The 27,500-nt window shown below is 44.2% G+C and overlaps 2 protein-coding genes and 1 long non-coding RNA gene across 3 annotated transcripts in view; 1 reads left to right on the top strand and 2 right to left on the bottom strand.

Moving 5' to 3' along the window:
* LOC147008680 (centrosomal protein of 135 kDa-like) overlaps window positions 1-27,500 on the top strand; it is a 197,590-nt gene that overhangs the window by 127,892 nt on the left and 42,198 nt on the right. The window contains exons 16-20 of the mRNA XM_085864556.1: window positions 1,163-1,331; window positions 8,885-8,995; window positions 17,821-18,006; window positions 26,004-26,213; window positions 26,324-26,526. Coding sequence (XP_085720682.1) covers window positions 1,163-1,331; window positions 8,885-8,995; window positions 17,821-18,006; window positions 26,004-26,213; window positions 26,324-26,526 — 879 coding nt within the window. The remainder of the gene's footprint in view (window positions 1-1,162; window positions 1,332-8,884; window positions 8,996-17,820; window positions 18,007-26,003; window positions 26,214-26,323; window positions 26,527-27,500) is intronic.
* Window positions 1,326-27,500, bottom strand: part of LOC147008682 (uncharacterized) — an 89,000-nt gene continuing 62,825 nt past the window's right edge. Inside the window, exons 2-3 of the long non-coding RNA XR_015053368.1 lie at window positions 8,989-9,016; window positions 1,326-1,763 (exon numbers count right to left, since the gene is read on the bottom strand). This is a non-coding gene — a long non-coding RNA (uncharacterized LOC147008682). The remainder of the gene's footprint in view (window positions 1,764-8,988; window positions 9,017-27,500) is intronic.
* On the bottom strand, window positions 1,773-8,121 carry LOC147008683 (uncharacterized). The gene has a single exon (XM_085864543.1). It carries the CDS (start codon window positions 5,990-5,992, stop codon window positions 4,616-4,618), a length of 1,377 nt encoding a protein of 458 aa, XP_085720669.1. The 5' UTR covers window positions 5,993-8,121; the 3' UTR covers window positions 1,773-4,615.

Genomic DNA, 27,500 nt, shown 5'->3' on the forward strand with positions numbered 1-27,500 from the left:
CACTCTCTCACACTCTCTCACACTCTCTCACACTCTCTCACACTCTCTCACACTCTCTCACACTCTCTCACACTCTCTCACACTCTCTCACACTCTCACACTCTCTCACACTCTCTCACACTCTCTCACACTCTCTCACACTCTCTCACTCTCTCACACTCTCTCACACTCTCTCACACTCTCTCACACTCTCTCACACTCTCTCACACTCTCTCACACTCTCTCACACTCTCTCACACTCTCTCACACTCTCTCACACTCTCTCACACTCTCTCACACTCTCTCACACTCTCTCACACTCTCTCACACTCTCTCACACTCTCTCACACTCTCTCACACTCTCTCACACTCTCTCACACTCTCTCACACTTTCTCACACTCTCTCACACTCTCACACTCTCTCACTCTCACAAAGTCTCTCACACTTTCTCTCACACTCACTCACACTCACTCACACTCACTCACACACACTCACACACGCACACACACTCACACACACACACTCACACACACACGCTCACACACACACACTCACACACACACACTCACACACACACACTCACACACACACACACACACACACACACACCCTCCTCGCATCCTTCTCTCCCACAGTGTAGCAACGTTTGGTGAGGCAAAGCTCTCCGCTCTCCCCCCCCCCCCACCTTTCTCGCTCCCCCTCTCTCCTCCTCTCTCTCTCTCTCTCCTCCTCTCTTCCTCTCTCCCTCCCTCCTCTCTCAACCCCCCTCCTTAATACCCCCTCCCTCCCCGTCAGTGAAGTGACAGGTTGTATTTGCTAATATATAATATTTACATACATTTTTAGCAATTTTGGAGCAGTGTAAAACTGGGACATCAAACTCTTCTTGACCGATCTGAGCACTCCATTTACTTGGACCATTTACCCTTTGGAGCTGTTCAGCTTGAAGCTGATTCTTCATTTCTTGATTATGGGAAAAAGCCAATTTCAAAGTAAAAGTTCACTTAAGCAGAGAAAATGTTGTTTTTGTCATGACTAAAACCTTAAAATAATAAACATATGACTACAATAACATCAAGTGGCTTGAGGCACTTTTTGTTTATGACGAGTAGTTTATGTAAAAGTTCTGTTGAGAAGATATTTGCTATGCTTATCTAGATCTCTTTGACTTTTGTTTCATAGCAAGCTGACAGATGCAGCAAGTGGGCATGAGAGTGAGAAAGGACGCCTCCGCCGACAACTGGACTCGATAAACACAGAGATGATGAAATGTGGGAGTGTTATTGAGGCAACAAAGCAACAAAACAACAGAATGCAAGAAGACCTGCTTGCCATGACAAGGGCAAACCAGGTTAAGACAACACAGCATATCAAAGGTCACTCTTGTCTGTTTTCACAAAAGTCGGAAAAAAAACTGTCTAGTTTTGCTTTACAAGCTATGTATGTGTTAAGAGTGAGACTGTAGGTTGGATCTCTGCACATTATGACACATGAGAGGCATAACATTTAAAAAATTAAACTAGAAGGGCACTCGGGAGTGCGTGTCCTTCCGCCACGTAATGCCTCATCCACGAGAACATATCGGGCCCAATACATTTTTGAAATAACATACTATACAGTACTATATCGTGTTTGGCCTATCTCTCAATGGTGAAGAATCACTTTTTAAAATTATCGGATTCGGATTCGGATCTTCACCAAAATTGAACCAATTCTTCCTTGTCACACACCCAACGTGTCGGCCAAGTTTCGTCCGAATCTGTCCGCAACTTTTTGAGATATCCTGCACACAAACAGACAGAGAGGGGTGAAAACAGAACCTCCTTCACCTTTGGTGGCGGAGGTAATAATAATAATAAGGTGACACCATTTTCCAATTTTATTTGGCTAGTCAACTTTGTGATGAGCTTCACTCGATCAAGATTATAGTATATACATTTACACTTTTTATTTTTTTACTTTTTGGATACACTGCCGAGGCTCGTATGAGAGCTAACACATAGAACGTAGAACAAGGGGAGCAGGAGACAAGAGTGTCAGGAGAGGGAAGGAAAAAACAGTTTGGAACAGAGACATGAGGAGATCTGTGGAAGGGAGAGGGATTGGGTGCGGTACACGGTAAACAAGATGGACACGACAGGGACTTTCAGGAATGAAAGGAGGGAATTTGAAGGAGGTCGGTTTGGGGTGGATTAGCTTGGGTGGAAAAGATCGAGGATATTGATGGGGGGATATGCAGCCTGTGGATGCTGGTCGGAGCGCAGCAGTGCCGTTGATGCAGTGTTCCTCTATAGCTTAGAGCTTGAATTTGGCCAGGGTGCTGGCCATAGCTTGCCTGCTCTTCATGGAGGACGCAGTGAGATCTTTAGTAACCACCAGCTCATGCTGGTAGACGGGACACCTAATTCAAAATCCATCCAAAGGATGGCACACACATTATTCCCTTGTCCTGTCTGAGAGACATCAGAGTGACAGTTAATCGTTGGCTGAGATTTGAACCTGGGTTCGATGGCTGAGAGGTGATTATGCATACCTCTAAGCCACCCTGTCAGCCCATAAAGGTATGGTGCGCAATATATAATGAGTGGTTCTTGGGCTGGTAAGTGGGGCATCACTTGAATTTTTTGTGACAACATTTTCCTCTTTGAGCTCTCTTGTCTGGGTTCAATTCCCTTAACTCGAAATTGTCCCTCTCTTTCTTCACAGACAGGCTATTGTAACAATCAAAATGCCATCCCATTGGAGGGATATGAAGCTAGAATTTGTTTGTGGATGTTAAAAACCCCTGGTACATTTCAGAAAGATTGCACCATTATGTGGTCGTACCATGGACAAATTCTGAATGGTTTCTGCAATCTTTGTGGTACATGACGGAAGCCGCACCTATAGAATATGGCGTAGAGTGTACACCCATTTCTAGGTTTTGGGTGTACATTCTACATATTTAATGTAGAATGTATAATTTGCCACTTTGACAGACTTCGAGATGAAAAACAATGCATGTAGTCAGTGGAAGGCTGACATAGGACTGGGTCCACTACCGCATGCCTCTCATGACACCTGTGCAAAAACCACCCACATTCAATCCATAGAAGCAGCAAGGTGAGGAAAAAAATCTTGCTCCCGGCCTGGTCTAAGACTGGGTAAGATTGCTCTTTGGAGCAACTGTGCCATTTGAGAGAAGGAGAGGGCATGTGCAGGACAACTCTGGGTCAAACTACTCACCATGGGCATCATCAAAGCCAGTCTTGGAACCAGTCAAGTGGAGGTGCTACTCACAACCGAGCTCACTTGAAGTGTCTGTGCACGGGAGAGAAACCCAATGTTTGACTTCCATGAATCTCCTCCTGAAGATAATTGTCAACTACCATCTCTGTTTTCCTGGCAGCATCTGTCCTGGCCGGCTTGGCAGCAAGTATCTTCGTCTATTCAACAGCGTGCGTCTCCAGCCTCCTCGGTGGAAAGGATTGTTTGAGGGGATAGTGTATTTTCTTGTGGCAAAAAAAAAACCACTTCCGTGTGCATTTCATGTTAAAATTTGCAAACATACATTTTCATGTTCCATTTAAAGTGCAGAATTAAAAAAAACCATTGTTTGCAATTTTTAAAATTAACTTAACATGCTTCAGTTCAAGATGGCGTCGAAGATTTCCACCTAGACCAAACAAACATTGCCAGATATTATCTTCCAGTTGACATACAGTAAACCATCAAACATTGCTGGTTCGAATATCGTGGGTTTCTCCCAACCGAGCAGTTTGAACGCTTCAATGACGTCATCAGGTGCATGTATAAATGTCCTCCAGCAAGTTACTCTCCCTTTCACAACAAAATGGCCATTCATATCTGCTCCTGAGAATGAGTGTAGACCCGGCAGAGCTGCAGCCTTCTCTTCTCCAAAGGCTTCATCGATTTGATTGATTGATATTACATGTCTTTTTGATCCCGTGCCTATTCGAAAGTTGGTGTTGAGACAAAGCTCGGGAACATGCCTCACTACCAACACCGATACATCAGTGTCTTGACTGAATACGTTGACCACATCTGTGACACGATCTGTTGCATTAGGGCATGCAAGATTAATCTGCCATCAACTTCCTCATGCGTACATTCTCGGTGGTCTACTCTCCTACCAGTGGACAAAACTTTCTCACGTGATGTCACGATAAATGTTTTGGGCTCGTCTCTGAAGTGAAGCTTTTTTGAGCAAGATAGACAGTGAGTTCATCCTTGGTCTTGATGCTTTACAGAAATTGCTTCATGCTAATGTTTGCAATAGATTTTGTATCCATACACATGGAAGTTTACTGGCTGCACAGATCCAACTCGTTTTCTTCTTGCTTTGTCAATCAGGAAACATTCCTCAAATGCATAGTTATCAAAGATTAAATGGCTTCCATCATATTCTTGCAGTGTGCTGTCCAAGATTCGAACAAAACTTTCAGCAAGGTCTTGTAGCAGGGGGAGGCCTACTGTTAAGTTTTGCATTTAAGGCAAGCGGTTATTTTGTTTGGGGCCTTGGGAATATGGTGGTGAAAAAGGGTATAGCTTGTGAAGGAGAAAGGAAGAGGACGACATAAAATGTGATAGATGCTCAACGTGGGCTACATTAAGAATAGGGGAAGCAGAGGGTACTCACTGTTGTTGGAAGTGTGAGGAAATAGCCCACTTGAGGATAGTTATTACTAGGTTGAAGGAACGGAGAGATAATTTGCAACAGGTAGCAGAATGGGAGAAATTTGTAGATAATAGTTGGTTCCAGTTGTAGAATGAGGTTGCTGAGGTTATTGCCAGTGGTGAGGGTGTAGCAGGAGCAGGCAGTGGTAATGGTGCAGCGGTAGTAGGAAGTAGTGAGAGTGCAGGCAGTGGTGAGAGTGCAGCAGGAGTAGTTAGTGTGAGGGTGCAGCCAGAGCAGGTAGTGGTGTTCGTGCAGCATGAGTAGGCAGCAATGATGGTGCAGCGGGAGTAGGATGTGGTGAGAGTGCAGGCAGGGGTGTGGGTGCTACGGGAGTAGGACGTGGTGAGAGTGCAGTGGGAGCAGACGTTGGTAAGGGTGCAGCGGGAGCAGACAGTGGTGAGGGTGCAGCGGGAGCAGACAGTGGTGAGGGTGCAGCGGGAGCAGACAGTGGTGAGGGTGCAGCAGGAGCAGACAGTGGTGAGGGTGCAGCAGGAGCAGACAGTGGTGAGTGTGCAGCAGAAGCAGACAGTGGTGAGGGTGCAGCGGGAGCAGACGGTGGTGAGGGTGCAGCGGGAGCAGACAGTAGTGAGGGTGCAGTGGGAGAAGACGGTGGTGAGGGTGCAGCAGGAGCAGACAGTAGTGAGGGTGTAACGGGAGTCAGAAGTAGTGAGAGTGCAGACAGTGGTGTGGGTGCAGTTGGAATAGGTAGTCGTGAGGGTGCAGCCGGAGCAGGTAGTGATATGTATGCAGTGGGAGAAGACAGTGGTGAGGGTGCAGGGGGAGTAGGAAGTGGTGGTGAGTGTATGCAGTGGTGTGAGTGCAGCAAGAGCAGGCAGTTGTGATGGTGCAGTGGGAGTAGGAAGTGGTGTGGGTGCAGTGGGAATAGGCAGTGGTGCGGGTGCAGCCGGAGCAGGTAGTGGTGTGGGTGCAGCGGGAGCAGACAGTAATAAGGGTGCAGTGGGAGAAGACAGTGGTGAGTGTGCAGCAGGAGCAGACAGTAGTGAGGGTGTAACGGGAGTCGGAAGTAGTGAGAGTGCAGACAGTGGTGTGGGTGCAGTTGGAATAGGTAGTCGTGAGGGTGCAGCCGGAGCATGTAGTGATATGTATGCAGTGGGAGCAGACAGTGGTGAGGGTGCAGGGGGAGTAGGAAGTGCTGGTGAGAGTGCATGCAGTGGTGTGAGTGCAGCAAGAGCAGGCAGTTGTGATGGTGCAGTGTGAGTAGGAAGTGGTGTGGGTGCAGCGAGAGCAGGCAGGGGTGTGGGTGCAGTGTGAATAGACAGTGGTGAGGTTGCAGCCGGAGCAGGTAGTGGTGTGGGTGCAACGGGAGCAGACATTGGTGAGGGTGCAGCGGGAGTAGGAAGTGGTGGTGAGAGTGCATGCAGTGGTGTGAGTGCAACAAGAGCAGGCAGTGGTGAGGGTGCAGCAGGAGCATGCAATGATGAGGTAGCATGTTCAGGTGGTGTTGAGGCAGCGAGTACAGGTAATGTTGAGGCAGCATGTGCAGGCAGTGTTGAGCTACTGCCGGCTTTCCATCCCAATCGGGACACGAACTGTACCGCTATCGACTGGAGGTTGCTCGGTAAGTGGCTTAAGCACTCAACAAGCACTTCAATTAAATGGTTGATAAGAAACGGCTGGCTTGTCAAGCAATAGCAAGTTGATTGGTAATGGCACTTACCCGCAAAAAACAAAACACCACTTTCTACACATTACTTAATCTTTTCTTCACTCCATATAATTGTGCGAACAGCAGAAAAAGTTAAGCTTAATGTATTGCTTAAATAAATACACTTGGTTATAAAAATCGCAAAGTTGTTTAAATTTTCAGATTTCACTCCAGATTTGAGTTATTTAGTCCATGTGATCTGATCCTCCATACTTAAATTATATTTCGATTATTTACTTCAATTAGTCCATGAGAGTCATCATGGAAAATCTTATCATGTAATGCATGAAATCGCTCCAAGCTCCTAATTTGAAAACGATAGCACTTATAAACGCAATGTATACAGTGATTCATAACAATGAAGATCAGGCATTCGATGATATCACCAAGGAAAGTGGCGGGAGGGGAAGGTTTTTGAGCACTTTATCATTAATAAACCATTCTGGCCTGTTCCAAGTCAAGGCATTGTTGAGCAGGCCGAACAAAATGGCGAATGACCCCAGCCGAGGTAGTGTGAGGTGACCGAGGATGCGCCTTGATAAAGGAAATAATTAAATAAGCTCATTAATTATCTTCAAAAGTGTTGTTTTGATTAACCCAAACACCCAGTTTTCATTCCTGCACCACCTTGGAGTTTCCTTCGTTTGCATGCAAAGCTTGGAGCCACTAGGTTTCATGGTTTTGGAGTTATGGAGGAGACACACACACACACACACTGACATTTATTGATATAGATTTACATCAATGATTTGGAAAGTGAGGGGAAATGTCGGCTTTCCACATTTGCAGATGACACAAAGCTTGGAGGTAAGGTAGAAGGGGTGGTGATCAGATTCAGGAAAGTATTGATACTTGTATAGATTTGGCAAAGGATTGGCAGATGGAATTTAACCTGAGCAAGTGTAAGGTGTTGGGATATGTAAGAATAATGAAAATAAAGATTACATGATGCAAGGGGTAATTTTGGAGCGTGTCACACAGAAGGATCGAGCGAGCGAGAAGGATCTGGGGGTGGTAATAGATATGGGAGGTAAGCAGGCAGCACAGTGCCAGTCAGCTATAGGTAAAGCAAATAGGGTTTTATGTTGTATTCAGAGGGGGATCATTTATAAATCAAAAGAGGTGGTGTTAACATTGTACAGGAATTTTGTGAGGGCCACATGTAGAATATTGTGTGCAGTTTTGGTCACCACAACTCAGGAAGGACATAGATGCCATAGAGAGGATTCAGCGCAGGGTGACTCGATGATTCTGGGCCGAGCTCAACTCAGCCATGAGGAGCAGCTGAAGGAGACAGGTCTTTGTACACGAGAAAGGAGGTGGTTACAAGGGGATATGATCGAGATGTTTAAGATAATGAAAGGTTATAGACAAAATATGTGCAGATGAATTATTCAGCAGAGTAGACAGTGATCGGACCAGGGGCCAGAGCCTGAGAGTAAAGAACAAGAGAGTTAAGATGGTAGTAAGACAGGGGTCTTTTACTCAGTGAGTACTTAATACATGGAATGGTCTCCCTGGACAGGTATTGGCATCAGAAACAGTCGAAGTTTAAATTGGAATTAGATAGGTACCCAGAAGTATTGGAGAGAGAGGGGTAGAGGGATGTTCCATCCATCCATCCATTGGAACCATACTCTGTGCAGAGCGTTGGTGCTGCCGAAGCAGTCTCCTTGGCTATTGGACACGATCCTGGACGGGTCGCCACTCCGACACAGGATGCCAGTAAGCTGGTACTCGTTTTGCCAACCTCGGAAGGATGACAGGCAAAGTCAACCCCACCCAGTATTAATTAAACAGCTGAGTGGGATTTGAACTCAGGATCCTTGGATCCCAAGCCCACCACCCTAACCATTAAGCTAACACCAGGCATATTAGGATGTTGGCAGGACTTTTAGGGAGCTTTAACATTGATGGGTGATTGTGTGTATCTGTGCGGTGTTGTTTGTGGGGGTCTCGTCAAGGGGTATTGTGTGGTTGATGCTACGTGTTTTTCACCCAAGAACTATCTTTGCCCATGCCTTCTCCCCTGGAAAGAAAAAAAAAATCTTTATTTTGTCTGGTGTTGATGTGGTGCAGGCATGATGCGCCAAATGTTCTCCACTTGCATATGGTGTATCCTTGTGCGTAGTTAAAATTTAATCTATTCGATCTCCCCTATTTAACTCATTAAATAAAGCTCAGCCTTATTTAATTCATTAAATATTTAAATTGGACAAGCTTGTGTTTGATTACCCAATTTTACACTTCTTTATATTAATACAATGGGCTAATGTCTTGCCTCCATGTCTTTGTGCAGATAAAATGTCACTCTTCCATTATATAAAATGTTTATTATTCGCTGAGTAGAAGAGGTTGATCAATCCTATGATTTGCAATGCAACAGCCTGATACCTTGGGGTGATGCTTTTTGAATGTAGATATAACTGGTTAGAATAAAGAATAACTTGTGCTACAGAAAAATCAAATTGCATTGAAACAATACTTTAAAATGCATGTCACATGACACTGCAAAATGAAATCTTTCTGCTATGGTCCCGTGTTACTTCTGAATCTCCAGGCAGTCAATCAAGAGCTCGAACATGCTCGATGTGAGAGGGAAAACTTTCGGAGACAGGTGCAGGATTACATCAAGGAGGTGTCACGTGCGGAGGAGATGCTCACCACAAAGGTATCTTCCAGCACTGCAAGACTAGAAAGTGATATTTGATCACGTAATTTTTATCATGAAATTATGTTGCATATATCTTGGTAATGTTTTTATGCTTGAGCATGGAAAGCAATTATATTGGTTTTATGTAATTTATTTTAAGTTTGAAGTGCAGTGTCAGAACAAGGTGTTGGGTATGGCACAATTAACACTGCACTGAGGGAGTGAGCAATCATAGCTGAGCCTGGGGCTTTGCAGGATAGTAAAACTGTAGGGAAAAGCAATACAGGCAACTTGGGGCAAAAGCAAAAGTTTTGGAAGCAGAGCACCACTTGATGTGAAAGACTTAATGCTGACAAATCAAGCAAATAATTGTTCTAATTTGATGTCAAATTGCAAACACGAGTACATGCCCGTAGGTGCGTGCCTGTACGTGCGTGACCGTACGTGTAAACCCCAAAAAAAACTTTCAAACCGCGTGCCAGAAACAACAACCACACAGGCCGTTCCTTTGCTCTCACGTGCACGTACGTGCGTGCCCGTACGTGCAAAAAAAAAAAAAACTTTCACACCGCGAGCCAGAAACGACAACCAACCAGAAACGACTTCCGGTTCCGGTTTTGAGCGGCAAGAGGTCTCCTTCGGGGCTCCCTGCTGACATTCTCAAAGTTAAGTTCCGGTTGTTATTTGTCCCGTTTTAACTGTTTAATTTTCTCACCTACATGTTAATGTGTGTTCCTAGTTCGGTTTTGTTTCAAAAATCGTGCTATTTTGTCAGTATTTATGTCGACGTTCTTACTTGGTGTTTGAGGCCTAGTCCTAGGTTTGAGGCCTACCGGTTCCACTCGGTGTTCGATCGTTTTTTTTTGTTTCTTTGTTTGTTTTTTCTCCCCATTACCTTCAATTTCTATCCTCCCCATTACCTTCAATTTTCATCCTCCCCACTTTCCAAACATCCCCCATTCTCCCAACTAATCTCTTTCTTATCTCAAAAAAAAAAAAAATATATATATATATATATATATATATATATATATATATATATATATATATATATATATATATATATATATACACAACATCAACACGCTCACCTTCTCCCGATTCTGCTACTTCTTCTTCCTCTTAACTTCCTCCTCGTCTTCCTCGATTTCTTTTTTTTTTACACTTCCATGACCTAATCTGTTGAACTCTCTCATACATTAATATTAACAACAAAAACGATCTTATAATGCTTCATCTTCCTCTCTCACACATGTGGTACTCTTTACTGTTTCACAATGCACTTCTCTTCTGCTATTTTAACAGACTGCTCTCATTTCGACCTCTCCTTCATTCCTTGCCTAAAAAAATCCAACTATTACAGCGCTTCTTCTCTCCATGCTCTGAATTCGCCTTCATTGCATCCATCAAGAATTGTGTTAAATCGCATCTCTGACCTAAAACTTTTAAAAACCACAGTTTGCCATGGATGCTCGCTTTCCATCAACCATTCTTTTTTTCCAACTTCAGTGCCAACTCACCCCCTCACCCCTCACTCTCACTCTCAAAGCAACCATCCCACTCTTCTCCCTCAAGCCTCCCTCTCACCTCTTTCAAAAATTCCCCCTCACCTTTCTCCCACCTTTCATCCCCCTCACTCTTCCTTCTCTAAGTTGCCCCCCTCTCATCCACCAACCTGCCTCCCTCCACTGCCCTCTCACCTCCATCTCTTCACTCCACCTCCTCAAATCCTCAACTGCCATCTTCCTTGTCTCTTGTCCCCCCCTCTCTCCCAGCACCACAGAGCCTTTTCTCCTCCTCATTCGGCCCCCTCCCTCGCTATTCTGCAATACCCCACACTCCTTCAGCAACCCTCCTTACCTCCCCCCTCGTCCCTCGTCCTACCCTCCCCCGCCCCTCCACCTCCTGCACCCAAAGCCTCCTCCCCTACCTCTTCATTAAAAGTGTGGACCTCAAATATCCGGGGCCTTCGCTCAAACCTTTCAGATCTTTCCATGCAGGTTGCCACTGACAAACCAGACATTATCTGCCTAACAGAAACTTTCCTGTCCCAAGACGTGTCTGACTACCAAGTATCTCTCCTGGTTACTCCCTCTTACGGTATGACAGACCTGAGCCTCGTCCTGGTGGAGGTGTTGCTCTCTTCATCAAAGACTCTATTCCTCACTCTCCCTGCACTGCTCTCACTCCCCCACACCCCCAGGAATACCTCTGGCTTCGGCTTCCCCTCCACTCCCACCTCATGTTTATATGTGTACTGTACCGTCCACCGAACAGTGATGACTCCATCTACACCTCACTCTCCGAAAACATGGACCATCTTCTATCTTCTCATCCAAACTCTCTCTTCCTCTTATGTGGCGACTTCAATTGTCATCACGCCAGTTGGCTAGGTGTGGGTACCTCTCTCACCTGCCATGGGACATCAGCAAAAGCTTTCTGTGACTCATTGGGACTGACTCAATCGGTCAACTTCCCGACCCGGATCTCAACCAATGGTACTCCATCTCTTCTGGATCTGATTTTGACAAATTTCCCTGACAATATCTGCTGCTCTTCCTTCGCTCCAATTGGTTCTTCTGACCACGTCCTTGTTAAAGTGGACATCTCTCTGGCTGTCATCAGAGAACCACCTCAACGCCGTCGAGTCTGGCATTTCACTCAAGCCGACTGGCAGGGTCTCCGAGCAGCCATCAAACTTACAGACTGGTCTCCTATCACTACTTTCTCAAACATCAACTCATCCTGGGAATTCTTTCAAAGAAACTTGCTCTCCCTCATGCACAGATTTATCCCCTCTCGTGTTCAGTTGTCTTACCCTTCCTCCCGCCCTTGGTTTACTGAAGCTTGTGGTGAGGCAGTTGTCCTGAAACAACTTGCCTTTGCCTCATGGAAAGCAAACCCAACTGAGGGCAATCTCAGTTCTTTCCACAAAGCTCGGAACAAGTGTGTATCTACCCTCAGGAGAGCCAGAAAACAACATCTTTCTCATCTCAAGTCTGAACTCTCAAACCTCTCTCCCTCCTCAAAATCCTGGTGGCGTTTAATCAAATCTGTTTCTGGTGTATGTTCCCCCTCCATCCCCTCCCTTACCTCAAATGGCCGCACTGCTGATTCCACACGTGATAAAGCTGAATGTCTAAACTCGGTGTTTGCAGCTAAATCTTGTGTCCCAAACCCATCACTATCTCTACCCACTTTACCCAGTCGCACCCAACTGTCCCTGGACTCTGTATCCTTTTCTCCTGACAAGGTGGAGAGCTTGCTTTCAAACCTCGAGTCAGATTCTGCAACCGGTCCAGACGGCATCAGCCCACGTGTTCTCAAAGCCTGCTCTTCTGCTCTTGCTCACCCTCTCTCTGTTCTATTCACCCTCTCATTTTCCCAAGGTCATCTGCCATCTGCTTGGAAATCTGCTAACATCACTGCCCTGCATAAAAAAGGTGCAAAAACAGATCCCTGTAACTACAGACCAATCAGCCTTCTCCCAATCATCAGCAAGGTTATGGAATCCATCATTGCTTCAGACATGAAATCCTTCCTCTTTTCCAATGGCTTGATTTCCAATCATCAATTATATGATCTCCAGCCTTGCCCCCCCTGCTCTCTCTGCGATTTGTCCCAACCACATTTCCACAGGGCGCTCAAGGTCCGCCAACAACCCCCTTCTGGTAAAACTACCAAAATCACGAATCACTGCTCATCTTCACTCTTTCATTCCTCTTTTTTCCCGCCTTTGGAATAAACTTCCTCACTCTATTCTTTCCCATTCTTCCCTCCAGGCTTTCAAAACGGCTGTTCACCACCACCTCTTATCTTCCCCCATCCAAATCCTCGATCTTTTCTACCCCCGATAATCCACCCAAGCCCACTTCCTTCAATTCTCCTGCTTTCCTTCCTGAAAGTCCCTGTAATGTCCATCTTCTCCTCGCCATGTTCCCCGTCCCATCCCCATCCCTCTCCCTTCCACAGTTCACCTGTGTCTGTTCCCCAATGTTTTGTCCCTTCCACTCCCACCCCTCTTGTCTCATGCCTCCTTGCTGTGAGTTGTGTGTTAGCTATCATACGAGCCTCGACCAAGGTATACAAAAAAAAAAATAAAAAATAAAAAAAACACGCAGGCCGTTCCTTCGCTCTCACATTCTTGCGACAACCACACTTCCACACACAGAGTAAATTAAAATCAAGTTTACCTCCCTGTCTTTGTTTGCCATGACATTCGCTGCCATATAACCGGCACGGCCCGTGACGTCATCATCGGCCGGCCACGCACCGGCCTACGCAGCCACGCCTACGCAGCAATGTGTCATGTCATTGGTTGGTAAATAAATGGCCGCAGCAACGTGTCATGTCATTGGTTGGTAAATAAATGGCCATAACTTGGGAAGCACTTGTCCGATTAATATCAAACCTTGAAAAGGCACATACTCAGGTCCCCAGCAATATACCTGGCAAGTTTCAATGAGATCGGACTAGTGGTTGTCGAGAAACAGTGATCACAGACACACACACACACACACACACACACACACACACACACACACACACACACACACACACACACACACACACACAAACACACACATTGCTGGAATTATAGATAGATGAATATCATGAAAGACATTTGAAAAAATAGAGGCAAACCTGACATGACTTCTGGTCTTACCTTCTGTCTAGCTCAAACTATAACTACCCGGCCAGCTTTAATCTCTCCTCCTTGCAAACAAATATCATACACTTTTCTTACTCTCACTCATTTTCCCTCCTCATTCTACTTTATTTCTCTTTATTTAAGGCCTGGCCTCGATGAGGACTATTTACTCCGTGACTGGAGCCTTCAACATTAAAATATATATATATATATATTTTATATAGATTAGTGGAGGAAAGTGGAGGAAAGTGCACACAGGTGGATTACATCTTAAGTAGGAGATGCAACCTGAAAGAGATTAGTGACTGTAAGGTTGTGGCAGGGGAGAGTGTAGCTCGACAGCATCGATTGGTGGTCTGTAGGATGACTTTAGAGGTGAGGTTGAGGAAGAGAGTGAGGGCTGAACCAAGGACCAGATGGTGGAAGCTGAAGGAGGAAGACTGTTGCGTGAAATTTAGGGAGGAGGTGAGACAGGCGTTGGATGGTGGTAAAGATGGGTGGGATGATTGGGCAACGACAGCAGAAGTTGTGAGGGAGATAGCTAGGAAGGTACTTGGTGTGACATCTGGACAGAGGAAGGAAGATAAGGAGACTTGGTGGTGGAATGAGGAAGTACAGGAAAGTATAAGGAAGAAGGGGTTGGCTAAAAAGAAGTGGGATAGTCAGAGAGATGAAGAAAGTCGGCAGGAGTACAAGGAGTGGCGTCGAAAAGCAAAAGAGAGGTGGCTAAGGCCAAGGAAAAGGCATATGACGAGCTGTATGAGAAGTTGGATACAAAAGAAGGGGAAAAGGATTTGTACCGATTGGCAAGACAGAGGGACCGAGCTGGGGAAGGATGTGCTGCAGGTTCGGGTGATAAAGGACGCAAATGGGAATGTGCTGACGAGCGAGGAGAGTGTGTTGAGAAGGTGGATGGAGTACTTTGAGGAGCTGATGAATGAAGAAAATGAGAGAGAGAGAAGGTTGGAAGAGGTGGAGATAGTGAATCTGGAAGTGGGGTGGATCAGTAAGGATGAAGTGAGGACTGCTATGAAGAAGATGAAAAGTGGAAAGGCGGTTGGCCCAGATGGAATACCAGTGGAGGCATGGAAGTGCTTAGGAGAGATGGCAGTGGGGTTGTTAACCAGATTGTTTAATAAAGTCTTGGAAAGTGAGAGGATGCCGGCGGAGTGGAGATTAAGTGTACTGATTCCGATTTTCAAGAATAAGGGTGATGTGTGCAGAGCTGTGGAAATTACAGAGGGATAAAGTTGTTAAGCCACACCATGAAGTTGTGGGAAAGAGTAGTGGAAGCTCGGTTGAGAGGAGAGGTGACGATCTGTGAGCAGCAATATGGGTTTATGCCAGGAAAGAGCACCACTGATGCGATGTTTTGCTTTGAGAATGTTGATGGAGAAGTATAGGGAAGGCCAGAAAGAGTTACATTGTGTGTTTGTGGATTTAGAGAAAGCTTATGATAGGGTGCCAAGAGAGGAGTTGTGGCATTGTATGAGGAAGTCGGGAGTGGTGGAGAAGTATGTGAGGATCGTGCAGGATATGTATGAGGACAGTGTGACAGCGGTGAGGTGTGGGGAGGGAATGACGGACCGGTTTAAGGTTAAAGTGGGATTGCACCAAGGATCGACTCTGAGCCCTTTCCTGTTTGCAATGGTGATGGACAGGTTGACGGACGAGATCAGACTGGAGTCTCCATGGACCATGATGTTCGCGGATGACATCATGATCTGTAGGGAGAGTAGGGAGCAGGCTGAATCGAGCCTTGAGAGGTGGAGGTACGCACTGGAGAGAAGGGAAATGTTAGTCAGTAGGAGAAAGACGGAGTACATGTGCGTAAATGAGAGGGAGGGTGGTGGTATGGTGCGGTTGCAAGGAGTTGAGGTGGGGAAGGTGGATTGGTTTAAATACTTGGGATCAACTGTCCAAAGTAACGGAGAGTGTGGGAGAGAAGTGAAAAAGAGAGTGCAGGCAGGATGGAGTGGGTGGAGAAGAGTTGCAGGAGTGATTTGTGACAGAAGGGTAGCTGCAAGAGTGAAGGGGAAAGTATACAAGACGGTAGTGAGACCAGCTATGTTGTATGGTTTGGAGGCGGTGGCGCTAACAAAAGACAGGAAGCAGAGCTGGAGGTGGCAGAGTTAAAGATGCTGCGATTCTCGTTGGGAGTGACGAGGATGGATAGGATAAGAAATGAGTGTATTAGAGGGACAGCGCAGGTAGGACGGTTTGGAGACAAAGTGAGAGGCGAGATTGCGATGGTTTGGACATGTGCACAGGAGGGAAACGGAGTATATCGGGAGAAGGATGTTGAAGATGGAGCCGCCAGGCAGGAGGAGAAGAGGAAGGCCAAAGAAGAGGTTCATGGATGCGGTGAGGGCGGACATGCGGGTGGTTGGAGTGTCAATGGAAGATGTGGAGGATAGAGCAAAATGGAGACAGTTGGTCCGCTGTGGCGACCCCTAGCGGGAGCAAGCCGAAAGAGGAAGAAGAAGAAGATATATATATATATATATATATATATATATATATATATATATATATTCTTCTTGTTTCGGCTGCTCCCGTTAGGGGTCGCCACAGCGGATCATCCGTTATGATCCGCATAATGATTTGGCACAGGTTTTACGCCGGATGCCCTTCCTGACGCTACCCTGGTCACCTCTTACAACACAGGGATATGGTAAACCTATTCTAACCGGGGCATACACCGGGCCCAGTACACTGGTACTCACTTCGCTTGAATTAATACACACCAGGAGGTTGACTCAGCCTGCCATCCTTCCGAGATTGGCGGCCAACGGGGCTTGAACTCAGGACCTTTTGGATCCCAAGCCGCTACCCCAACCACTACACCAACACCAGGCTATATATATATATGTATATATATATGTATATATATATATATATATATATATATATATATATATATATATATACATACATACATATACATATATATATATATATATATATATATATATATATATATATATATATATATATATATATATATCATTATCATTGCATCTTGTTTGGCAAAATTGTTCGGACATAAATTAACGCAACAGCCTGACACCTTTTGGTCTTCCAATGAAATTGTTTCACATCTCATCCAAAATATGCTAAATCAGCAAATGTGTTCCAATCACAATCTTAATTGCAAGCATCCCACCACAATCTTCTATTTTTTTAAATCTTAATTTGGGTTTAACTGGTGGGTCATTTGGCATCACTATCATGTTAATGATGATGACTTCATCATGTTCATCTGGTAGAAAAACTGTCGGACAATGACAGATCACATTATTCACATCCTTTCAGCATCTTTACTCAATCCCCTCACCCTTCTGAACAGGTATACACATGACCTGCATAGCCGAGACCAGGTCAAGTTTGGCTTGTAGAAAGAGCACGGCAAGACAGCAAATCTAATCGTCTGATGAGATATCTTTTCTGAGAATGAGATATACTCATTCTGAGGATGAGGATACTTACTTGTCATCATCACAAAGACAATGCTTACATCCTTAGCATCAAGTAAGAATCGAGAATAGCCATGCCATTCCTCTGACAATGTGTGGAGACTTCCGTTGTCAAAACTGCGGAAGTCTCAAAAGGAACTTTCCGGGCCTACATTGAGTTGATGTCACACATCTAGCAAAGCCCCAGAACATTTCCCATCAGTCCTCTTTGATGACGATGGTGTGCCCATGATGATAATGATGATTATAAGCCTTGCATCTATCAGCTAAGCAATTAGTTGTTCAGGAATTGTTTTGAGGGCAGTGAAATCGGAAATCTGCAATGATCAGCCGAAAGCCCAAAATTAAACCCAGCCAAACTATTTTGAGAGCTTTGGAACGTCACTGACGGGCCTAAGTCAGCAGACCTTACTCCACCACTAAACTGTCACCTGCCCATAAGGAAGAATGCCACATTGTGCCTCACATCAACAAAATTTTGAATAAAGTATTTGTGACAATGGCACCCTATTATAAATTCAATAAATGGTTGTGAGTTCACTCTGCATATTGATTTACTGTCCCAATACTTTTGGTAATATCACTTTTTTTTTGAGCTCACCTCGCTACTACACTATGCTAACATTCTTTTTTTAAGTTTGAATTTTTGAATACCATCCTTTTTCAATACCATCCTCTTCATATTTGTTGTTATTATGTTATCTGTTTCAATTTAGGAGTTGGATTACGGAGAACTTATTCGACAGTTTCAAAGCATGAGCAGCCATGCACAAAACTGGGAGGTGAAAGCACAAGAAGCTGAAGGAGCCAAAAGCAATGTGCATTTCCATATGTTAAATGTTGAAGCTGAGCGGCAGTGCCTTCAAGAGCATGCTGATGTCCAAGCACAAGAGATCAAGAAGGCAAGAACCACAGTCAACCTTGTTTTGTCATTTTGAAATTTAATCACAAGGAAGTCTCATTGTGTTAATCATTGGAGTCTGTAAATTGTGCTCTGATGATAAGTTAGTCTATTGTCATTATGCTTTGAGATTTAAAAGTAGTTTATCATTAATTTGTATGCAGCCTCTGGTTGCTGGTGGCATCATTGCTGGGAGCGTGGCTGTGCTGCTGATGCAGTTCCCCCTGTTTCCAATAAGCTGGTATGCATTTTGCTGACCTTGGAAGGATGACAGGCTGAGTCAACCCACCCTATGTTATTTAACAGAACAGGGATTCCAACTCTAGACCCTAAGATCTTACTCCAGCCACATTAACCATTAAGCCAACACCAGGCTTATTTCAAAGAAGCTGACATTTTGTGAAACTCTCATCCTTCATTGGTCTGCACTCTACGAACTACTAAGCAAGCTAAAAACACCAACAATCATCACAAATGTACATCTGTGCTGAACTATTATCAACACTTCATTCTGTCACATGTCAATTATGATTTTACTATAATGGTTACATGAAAGCAATGTCAAAAATACAAGCGTTGTTAAGGGTTTACATGGACTTTTAATTCTTAAAAATGAGAAAGTACAAGGAAGTTGTTAAAACTTCACCTATTTCTCAAGGTAATCCCCATTACATGTGCACACTTATCATCAACCGAACAAACATATTTTCTTTTTTGAAAAAAACATAATACCAAAATCAGCCCCCGTTAAAGAAATAAACAGTGAGTTTTGCAGCAGCACTACTCATTCATGAAAAAATAACAACAAAACACTGCAAGAGTAGAACAGGTTCCACAAATAAAAAAACCAAGCACCACCATGGAAGCAAAGACTCAAGAGATGGAGGGAGATGCTCAGAAAGGGGATTGGACAGATTCAGCAATTCCAAAGAGGAAATCAAAGCCCAAAACTAAAGAGGAGAATCCACAAAATTAAAAAAAAAACATATAAAATGGAAGACAAACATCTAGAGGTAATGGTTGCTGAAAACAAACTCAAAACAGAAATGATAGCAAGGAAATTTTTTTTTTAATTACGACAAGGCTAACAGCAGGAGAAAACAAGGCCAGCTGTTTAAAAACAACCTAAAAATATTCCACCGGGAACACGGGGAAATGGAAGCAGAATGTCTCAACCCCTCCTGAAAAAGATGGACTGGAACAATCCTAGAAAGGAATTTATGAAGATCGAAAATAACATTAAGGAGGCAGCATGGATCCGAAACTTGGAAGAGAAAGAGGCAACATCTCAAAGAAATTTGATGCCCCCCCAGCACCCCCAGTAATAATTGATGCAGAAAAGATACGACAACAACTTGCAAAAATGGCATACTTCAAAAGCCCTGGCTCAGATGGGATCCCAAACTTTTGCCTTGAGCAATTTGATGCTCTCCATGTTCACTACGCTCATACATTCAATGAACTTATTCAAGGGGATCAGGAAAGGGAAGAATGGCTAACATAAGGTAACACCTTCCTCATCCCAAAACCTGAAGAAACCCAGCTACCTTACCAATATCTGCCAATAACCTGTCTATCAACAACATAACTTTCAACAGGAATCATCACAGAAACGATGTACCACCACCTAACACAACAAGGAGGCCGAGAGGCAGAACATAAGGGATGTAAAAGAGGACGCAACAATAGACTACTAAACAAGTCCATACTCAAAAACTACAACACGAGAAGAACCAAGCTGTCCACAGCCTGGATAGACTGTAAAAAAAGCATTTGACAGCATCCCACATTCATGGATGATAAAGTGCATGCAAATGTACAAGATCACTCCAAAAATAATCAAGCTAATTGAGAGAGCAATGGATCTATCAAATACCACACTAATTTGCAGCACTCAGAAGGAAATATCGAAATAACAGGAGTGAAGACACGATGTAGGATCTTCCAAGGAGACAACCTTTCCCCCCTCCTGTTTTTCTTTGCTCTGTATCCACTAAGTAACCTCATTAATGAGCAAGTACATGGATACACCCTAACAACCAATAAGAGAATGTCCAAAGGAACAAGAAAGGTGACACATCTGCTGTACATGAATTATTTAAAACTGTTTGCACCGAATGATGAAAAATTGGCAGAACAACTGAAATTGGTGAAATGGTACTCCAACAACATCCAAATGGAATTTGGCCGCAATAAATGTGCCAAATGCACATTCGTGCAAGGTAGACCAACAGAAATGTATGACATAAAAATCGACCTAAACACAACAATACAGGAGCTAGACAAACACCTCATCCATCACCCCACCACACACGTCGTGTTTTTGCGGAATGAAGTGTTTTGGGGTGGCCAGAGTGCAAATCCTGCAACCAACTTCCTAGGGAAGGTAACCACAACTGCAGGAGGACCATGAGTCAATCAGACAAGTGTAGATTTTGCAAGGTTGAAACAGAAAGCATGAGCCACCTCTTCTCGGGATGTAAAAAAAACTCATGTCAGAACAGCTGTACACCCAAAGGCACAACAAGGTATATGGAGTCATCCACTGGCACATCTGAAGAAATTTCAATATCCCAGTTCTAGAAAACTCATGGAAGCATGAACCAAAAGCAATCATTGAAAACAAGGACAATAATGCTCACATACGATCTGATGATCCCATCCAGCGTGAACATAGAAAGCAAAGCACTGTGACCGTACATAGTACTCAGATACAAAAAGGAAAATATGGCATTGCTAATTGAGGTTTTAGTACTCAGTGATTTTGGTCTAAATAATGCAGAAATCAAGAAAATGACCAAATATCAAAAATCTCAAGAATGAAGTGAAAAGATCCTGGAAGCTAAAGAGCGCTGAAATTGTACCAGTGATAATTGGAGCAATAGGAATGATAAAGAAGTACCTTAAGTTCCTACAAACCATCCCTGGGAACATTACCACACACAAACTACATTTGGAGGGTGTCTGGGGCTCAGTGACCACCCTAAAAAGAGCCCTCGGAACAAAACTCTGAGAACAACACAACTTAGCCCATGAATCATGATCCTTCACCGTAACGAAGGTGGATACTTCAAAGGTTGGGATGACTCCATTTCATATCCTGAAACTCGAATTATGAAATAAACAATCAACGACACACACACACACACACACACACACACACACACACACACACACACACACACACACACACACACACACACACACACACACACACACGCTTCTCCTTTACCAATATATTTTATGAGTAGTTGCTTTGTTCTCTTTACCAGTTTTTGGGGGTGTTTTGTGGTTTTGTATTTGATTGTGTTGTGGTATTTTACTGAATGTCATTACTCATACTCCCTATATTGGTTGGCCTCCTCTTCTTGTCTGTGATGCTTCTCATCCACTTCCTTATTTCTTCATCGATCTTGTCATTCCTCCTCAATATCATCTGTTGATATTGTTACGAATTTGGAAGCCTGCACACAAACAGACAGCAGTCGCCAAGTTTAGTTATCTCGATAAGTATGTGTTTATAGTTCGGGTCCCCTACCTGTGTCTAACGGGAATTACATGTGTGCTGCGAAGTTTCTTTATAGTCAGTTTTTTACAACAAATCTCCTTCACTTCACTTCGCACACCGACGCCATTGCTCACGTGCGTTCGACCACGTACGTGGGCGGAGATTTTCATCGCCTCAGCTCCGACTCCACCCCTTGTCCAATCACACACAGAGGGCGACTTTCCCACGACACCCCGGCCAATGAGGGTTGAGATGGCCACAGAGGGTGACTTTCCCACGACACCTCGGCCAATGAGGGTTGAGATGGCCACAGAGGGCATCTTTCCCACGACACCCCGGCCAATGAGGGTTGAGATTGCCACAGAGGGCGACTTTCCCACGACACCCCGGCCAATGAGGGTTGAGATTGCCACAGAGAGCGACTTTTCCACGACACCCCGGCCAATGAGGGTGGAGATCGCCCAGATGGCGATCTTCTCACCCCGGACAAGAAAGATATAAAGGAATGCCAGGCTGGGGAGGTTGGTCGTCTTGGGGGTCGCGGGTCTTGGTGCTGGCTGGTTCGTCTGGTCCTGGGTCATCGTCGTCTCTGATCTTCTCCTTGATCTTGGTTGACTGGTGTGTGGCCGGTTGGAGAGTGCGGTCCCTGGTGCTTGGCACTGCATGAAAGCTGTGGGTTCGAGTCCCGCCACGCGACCAGATCGTCGTACACCGCATGAGGCAGACAGGTGCAAGCCAGACTCTGGCCTTCGGCTTGCCTTTCCTTCCGGACTGAAGACCTCAATAAAGGCCGGCCGGCCCAGTTCTTTTGTGTGTGTGTGCGTGTGTGTGGTGCCAGTCCATTAAGTAGAATTGTTTAAGTGCCTTGTACATACCTGCATCGCTTTTAGTCAGTTTAACTCTGCTCTGTGTCTCCCCCTTCCCGATTATCATTGTAAAATAAACCTCTGTTAAATGTACCAGCTCGTTTTCTGTGCTTTCCTCCATTGGCCTAACATGGTGCGTGTTGCAAATTGGTAGGGCCGTTCGTGCCGTGGATTGTTCTTTTGGTCCGGCGCGGCTTTGGTAACTTTCGCTCGGTTTCGCCGGATCCGAGTCGGTGATAGCGACTCGATTCGGACAAAGTCGGTCGAGGGTGTGGTTTTCCCCGGTAGTTGGATGGCGTGAGTACTTATAGGGTGTCCCAAAAAATATAGGACTTTTAAAATGCTTTGTTTGATCCTAAAAAGCAGTAATTCTGTCACTAATGCTTCATTTCTTGTTGCAGAGACCCTGAAGTTTATTTTGATACCAAGCAAGCGCCAGAAAAATGCCAAGACTGACCGTACAACAACGGACGAAAATTGTTGAACTTTGGCACCAGACGAAAAGTATCATACAGGTGCAACGTCTTCACTCGAGACATTTCGGTATCCACTTGCACCATGCACCAAACTTTCGGACAATAACCTGCACCATCGCAAAGTTTACCAATGTGGGAACCATCTGTGACCTTCACAAGGGTCACAGTGGTCGGAAGAGGACAGGTCGTAGTGAAGAAAATGTGGAAATGGTGAGACAGGCGGTCGTTCAGAGTCCAAAAAAATCGATTTGACGACTTTCTGCCGAGACAAACATTCATAAGAGCACCGTTCAGAAGATCCTTCGCCAAGACATTCATGCCTTTCCATACAAAATTCAAACGGAAACGGTGCTTACTGATCAACAGAAACGCAAACGACTAGAATTTGCAAATTGGTTCTCAGGAAAGTTGGAGGAAGACGCAGACTTCCTCAAAAAACTTCACATGACGGACGAATGCCATGCTCACTTGTCCGGGGAGGTAAACAAGCAAAACTTTCGGTACTGGGGAACTGAAAATCCTGGCAATGCATCAACTGAACTGGTGCCTCGATCTGTTCTCAGTCACCATGTGGGTGGCGGTTGGTTGGTATGGGATAATTGGTCCATACCTTTTTGAAGATGACCAGGGACGCACTTGCACGGTAAACCAGAGAAACTATTGCGAAATGATTCAGGAATTCTATTTGCCTGAGCTACGTACTCAGGCCCGTAGGAGAAACAACCTGATCCAGATGAGAACCGAGTGGTTCCAGCAGGATGCGGCACCGCCCCATACAGCCAGGGAAACAAGGTGTTTTCTCAACCAACATTTTTAGGGCTGCTTTATCTCCCTCGACAAAGACGTTGAGTGGCGACCGTATTCCCCTGACCTTACTCCTCCAGACTTCTTCTTGTGGGGGTATCTCAAGGACAGGATCTATGGAAACCATAGGCCTCAGACTCTTGATCAGCTGAAGGAAAACATCCACCGAGAAATCCAGAACATTCCTCAGGAAACATTTCCCAAAGTGATGGAGAACATGACAACGCATTTGCAGGCAGTGATCGGACAACGTGGAGCCTACGTCGAACATGTGGTCTAAAAGAAAACGACGATTCTATACCAAAATTTAAATTTTGGTGGCAATTTTGACATTGGTACAATAAACTTCAACCTTTCAGCTTTCTATCCAGCCATATATCTTTTTTAAAAATATATGTTATGACCATCCTCTTTGCAGATGAAAAGTTGTATATTTTTTTGGGACACCCTGTATATTAGGTAAATTGGAATTAGGCAAGTGGACCCAACCTCACGCCGTCGAAATATTGGCGACCACGGTCCTCTAAGTGACCCGTGACCTTTCGGAGTTGTCCAAGAGTCACGACCTAAATTCTGGGTGTTCGGTGGGAGACGACTCCACTGCTCCACCTTGTGGTCGTTTATCGCCACCGAACTCCAGCCCACAACAATATTGTATCTCATTGTTTTTTGTGATTATGTTGCTTCCTCTGAGTTGACAAGCCAAACATTCTCTTCAATTGGGGTTTGGCTTGTACTACCTTGGTCTGTATTGTTGTGCTCCAACACAGTTGCTCAGTCTTTGTTGCAGAGTTGTGACTGGGACCCATACCTTATTCCATCTTATTGTCATTCTTCTCTGGTGTCAGTGCTGCCAAAGATAGATCTCCTTGAGCATCTGCATTTTTAGAGCCTTGATGTCAGCTCCTTATTAGGAGCTGCACTGACCCTTCATCCTTTATGTAGATCTGTCAAGATCTGATGAACACTCCTCCTCATTGAAAGATTGCATACTGGGACTGTTCTCCATATCTGTTTGGCCGTTTTCTTTATTACATATGCCGATGACTATGTTTATTGTTTGACTATGTTTATTGTTTGATGACTATGACTATGTCATATTGCCGATGACTAACAGCTTGGCAAGCAACATCACAATCATTGAAGACTAGCCCGATGAATGCACCAAAACCCCTGTTGCAGTGATGACAAAAGGCAATGGGAAGTTGCAGTCTGGTTATGTCATTGCTCATTGTTCTCAGTCCTTGTCTGATTGACATTTCTGACACCTCTGTTCATCACCAACATTCGTTCTCAGCATTTGGGAACAAACTCTTTCCAGGCATCGGCTGATAACTTGGATGCCTTGAGATACCTATTTATGATGTCTTTGAGCCACCATCTTGCTAAATTTCACATGCTATCTCTTTATTGAATACTACTTGAATTCCCTGTGCTTGCTGCTAATAGACGAGGTAGAATACTACTTTGGGAAATGCAGTCTCTTCTAGCTGAAGCATGTGACCAGCACAGCTGGGCAGCAACTAACATAGACTCGGCACTTAGCACATGAGCACGCCCCAGTACTTCCACATTTAACACCTAGTGGTGCCAATAAATTATTTAATTTGCTCAGGTGCCAGAGTGAGATGCTTGTAATCTTTCAAATATGCCATCTGTAAAGTGTACTCCTTTCTGCAATGTAGATTGTCAATGTTAATATTAGGTTGTGATAAATTCTCCACATCATAGCAATTGGCATGATACTTTGTGACCACTCCGAATTGAAGAGCCTGTTCAAAAGCCATTGCTGCTGGTTGGATACAATTTGAGATTTTCATGTCATTGGTATGGTCTGCTGAAGCTATGTTACTGAGGTACGTGAACTTAATCATGGAATAATTTCCACAAGTTGGGTAAATATCATTTATTTGGGTCATGGTTTGGCATGAGACCTTTTTGGTGATGGCTGATAGAGTATTGTTTTCGTTTTGTTTGTTTTAAGTCTAAATTGTTTTGGATTTGCAATGAAATGATGGATAATCTCCAAGATATTCTTCAGAGAATGAACCTCCAGGACAGAGGCATCTACTTAAAGCAACTTTCTTACAAAAACTACTTTCATTTTGGTCTTTACGCATTGTCTTGCCAGGTTGAAGAGTTTCCTGTCGCACAATATTTGGATACGTACACCGACAGTGAAGTCATTTGGCATAGTTATTAAGATGACAGTCAGGAATAGTGAAACATTATTAAACATGCCTTGCATTATTTATACATTTATACTGATCTCATTCTTTTTTAATTTATTTCAACTTTCCTCCTGTTACCTTTGACATTTCATCAACTCATTTGTTCCTCCCAGCATCTGGCTTCCCTGCAGGCATATGAGGATCGAATTTCTGAACTTGTGCAATCAAACAACCAGCTGGATTCCAAATTTCAACATAAAGAGGAAGAGTTGGTGGCTACTCAAGCTGATCTGATCTTGCTGAGAGAGCTTTGCTCAAAACTAGATTTTGCAAAGGACTCACTGAGCAAGCAGTTGATGGCTATCAATATTGAGCAAGAGAAGGTAGTAGACTTACCCGAGTCTTACTTTCCCCTCTTTTCTATTTTGTTGTTCAGTGAATGCCACAGTTTATCACACATATTTTGCTTGATTCCTCATTCTTCTGTGTGCAGTCAGCAAGTAGGTTGGAGTCGAATCATTTTGAAATTGAAACATTACAGAAGCAGCTTATTGCTGAGCACAACTCTGTGAGCAACCTTGAGGCACTGGTGGCATCATGTAGAGAGCAAGAAGTCAAGCTGAAGCTCACCAATGAAGAGTGCAATTCAGAGCTGAATGTACTACGAAAGCAGCTTTTACTTGCTGAGAAGAATGCGTGAGCTCTCTCTTCTTTTGATTATATAATGTAGTCCCCGCAAATATTTTTCACTACAACGTTAGGTATTTAGATCGTTTCACCGAATTCAGATTATTTGGGAAAACATAAACTGTTCATGTTATGAATGGAAACAGTCTTTCATTGACATGCTGAAGATTTAGAATACAAGTAAGATTGCTATTTCAATATATTTTGTCCATAAATTATTATGTGCGAGTGGAAAACAATACGAATTTTCAATTTTTTTTTTAAACTTGAAACTAATGAGCAAAATGTTATCAATTCTTTTATTGTTTTAAGATATCAAATAATACAAATTGACATTTTTAGACGTCTTTTTCCTGCATCTGAGCCACATGCTTCACATGGTTTTCTGTTGCTACAAAATGTGTTGACCTGAATAATGCATATTGAGAAAGCTTGTAACTATTTCAACAACAACAACAAAAAAATTTTTTAAGAAACAAAAGAAGGCGATGAGTAGTTATACCATGTTGTTATTTAAATATTAAACGCAATCTATTGCACAAAAAAGCATTTAACTTGAATTTGCGAATATATATTGTTGCGGACCCGGGGTCGAGGCGAGATCACAAGGGTGGAGAGAGAGGGGGGGGAGGCGGAAGCTACCTCGGGTTCCCACAAGACTCTCCGGAATTGCAGGCCGTCACACACAGATAACTCCGTGACACGGCAGGTCGCTAATAATCGACCGTGAACGCCAATAACTCAATCACGTGACTTAAGGTCCTCCGTCTAATGGAAACCGGTTACCTAAAATGGTCACGTGATCTAATTACCGGGGGACACGTTCTCGGTACGCCTTGCACAAACCGGATCACCTTACCGGATCAGATGCAGCCAAGCATAACTGCCAAGGACGTACTTGCTAGGAAAACAGATCGTTGGGGATAACGTCCCGGCTAGGTAGGATATGGACCATGCTGGACCAATGAAGGAAAAGAATAAAA

This window comes from Eptatretus burgeri, chromosome 18 (genome assembly GCF_056783735.1).
Source record: "Eptatretus burgeri isolate ZD-2024b chromosome 18, Ebu_testis_v1, whole genome shotgun sequence".
Taxonomy (NCBI): domain Eukaryota; kingdom Metazoa; phylum Chordata; class Myxini; order Myxiniformes; family Myxinidae; genus Eptatretus; species Eptatretus burgeri.

Coding starts and splice junctions, on each gene's coding strand:
- LOC147008683 (XM_085864543.1), bottom strand. CDS start 5,992: ATGTCTGCTCCCGTTGCACCCACACCACTACCTGCTCCGGCTGCAACC.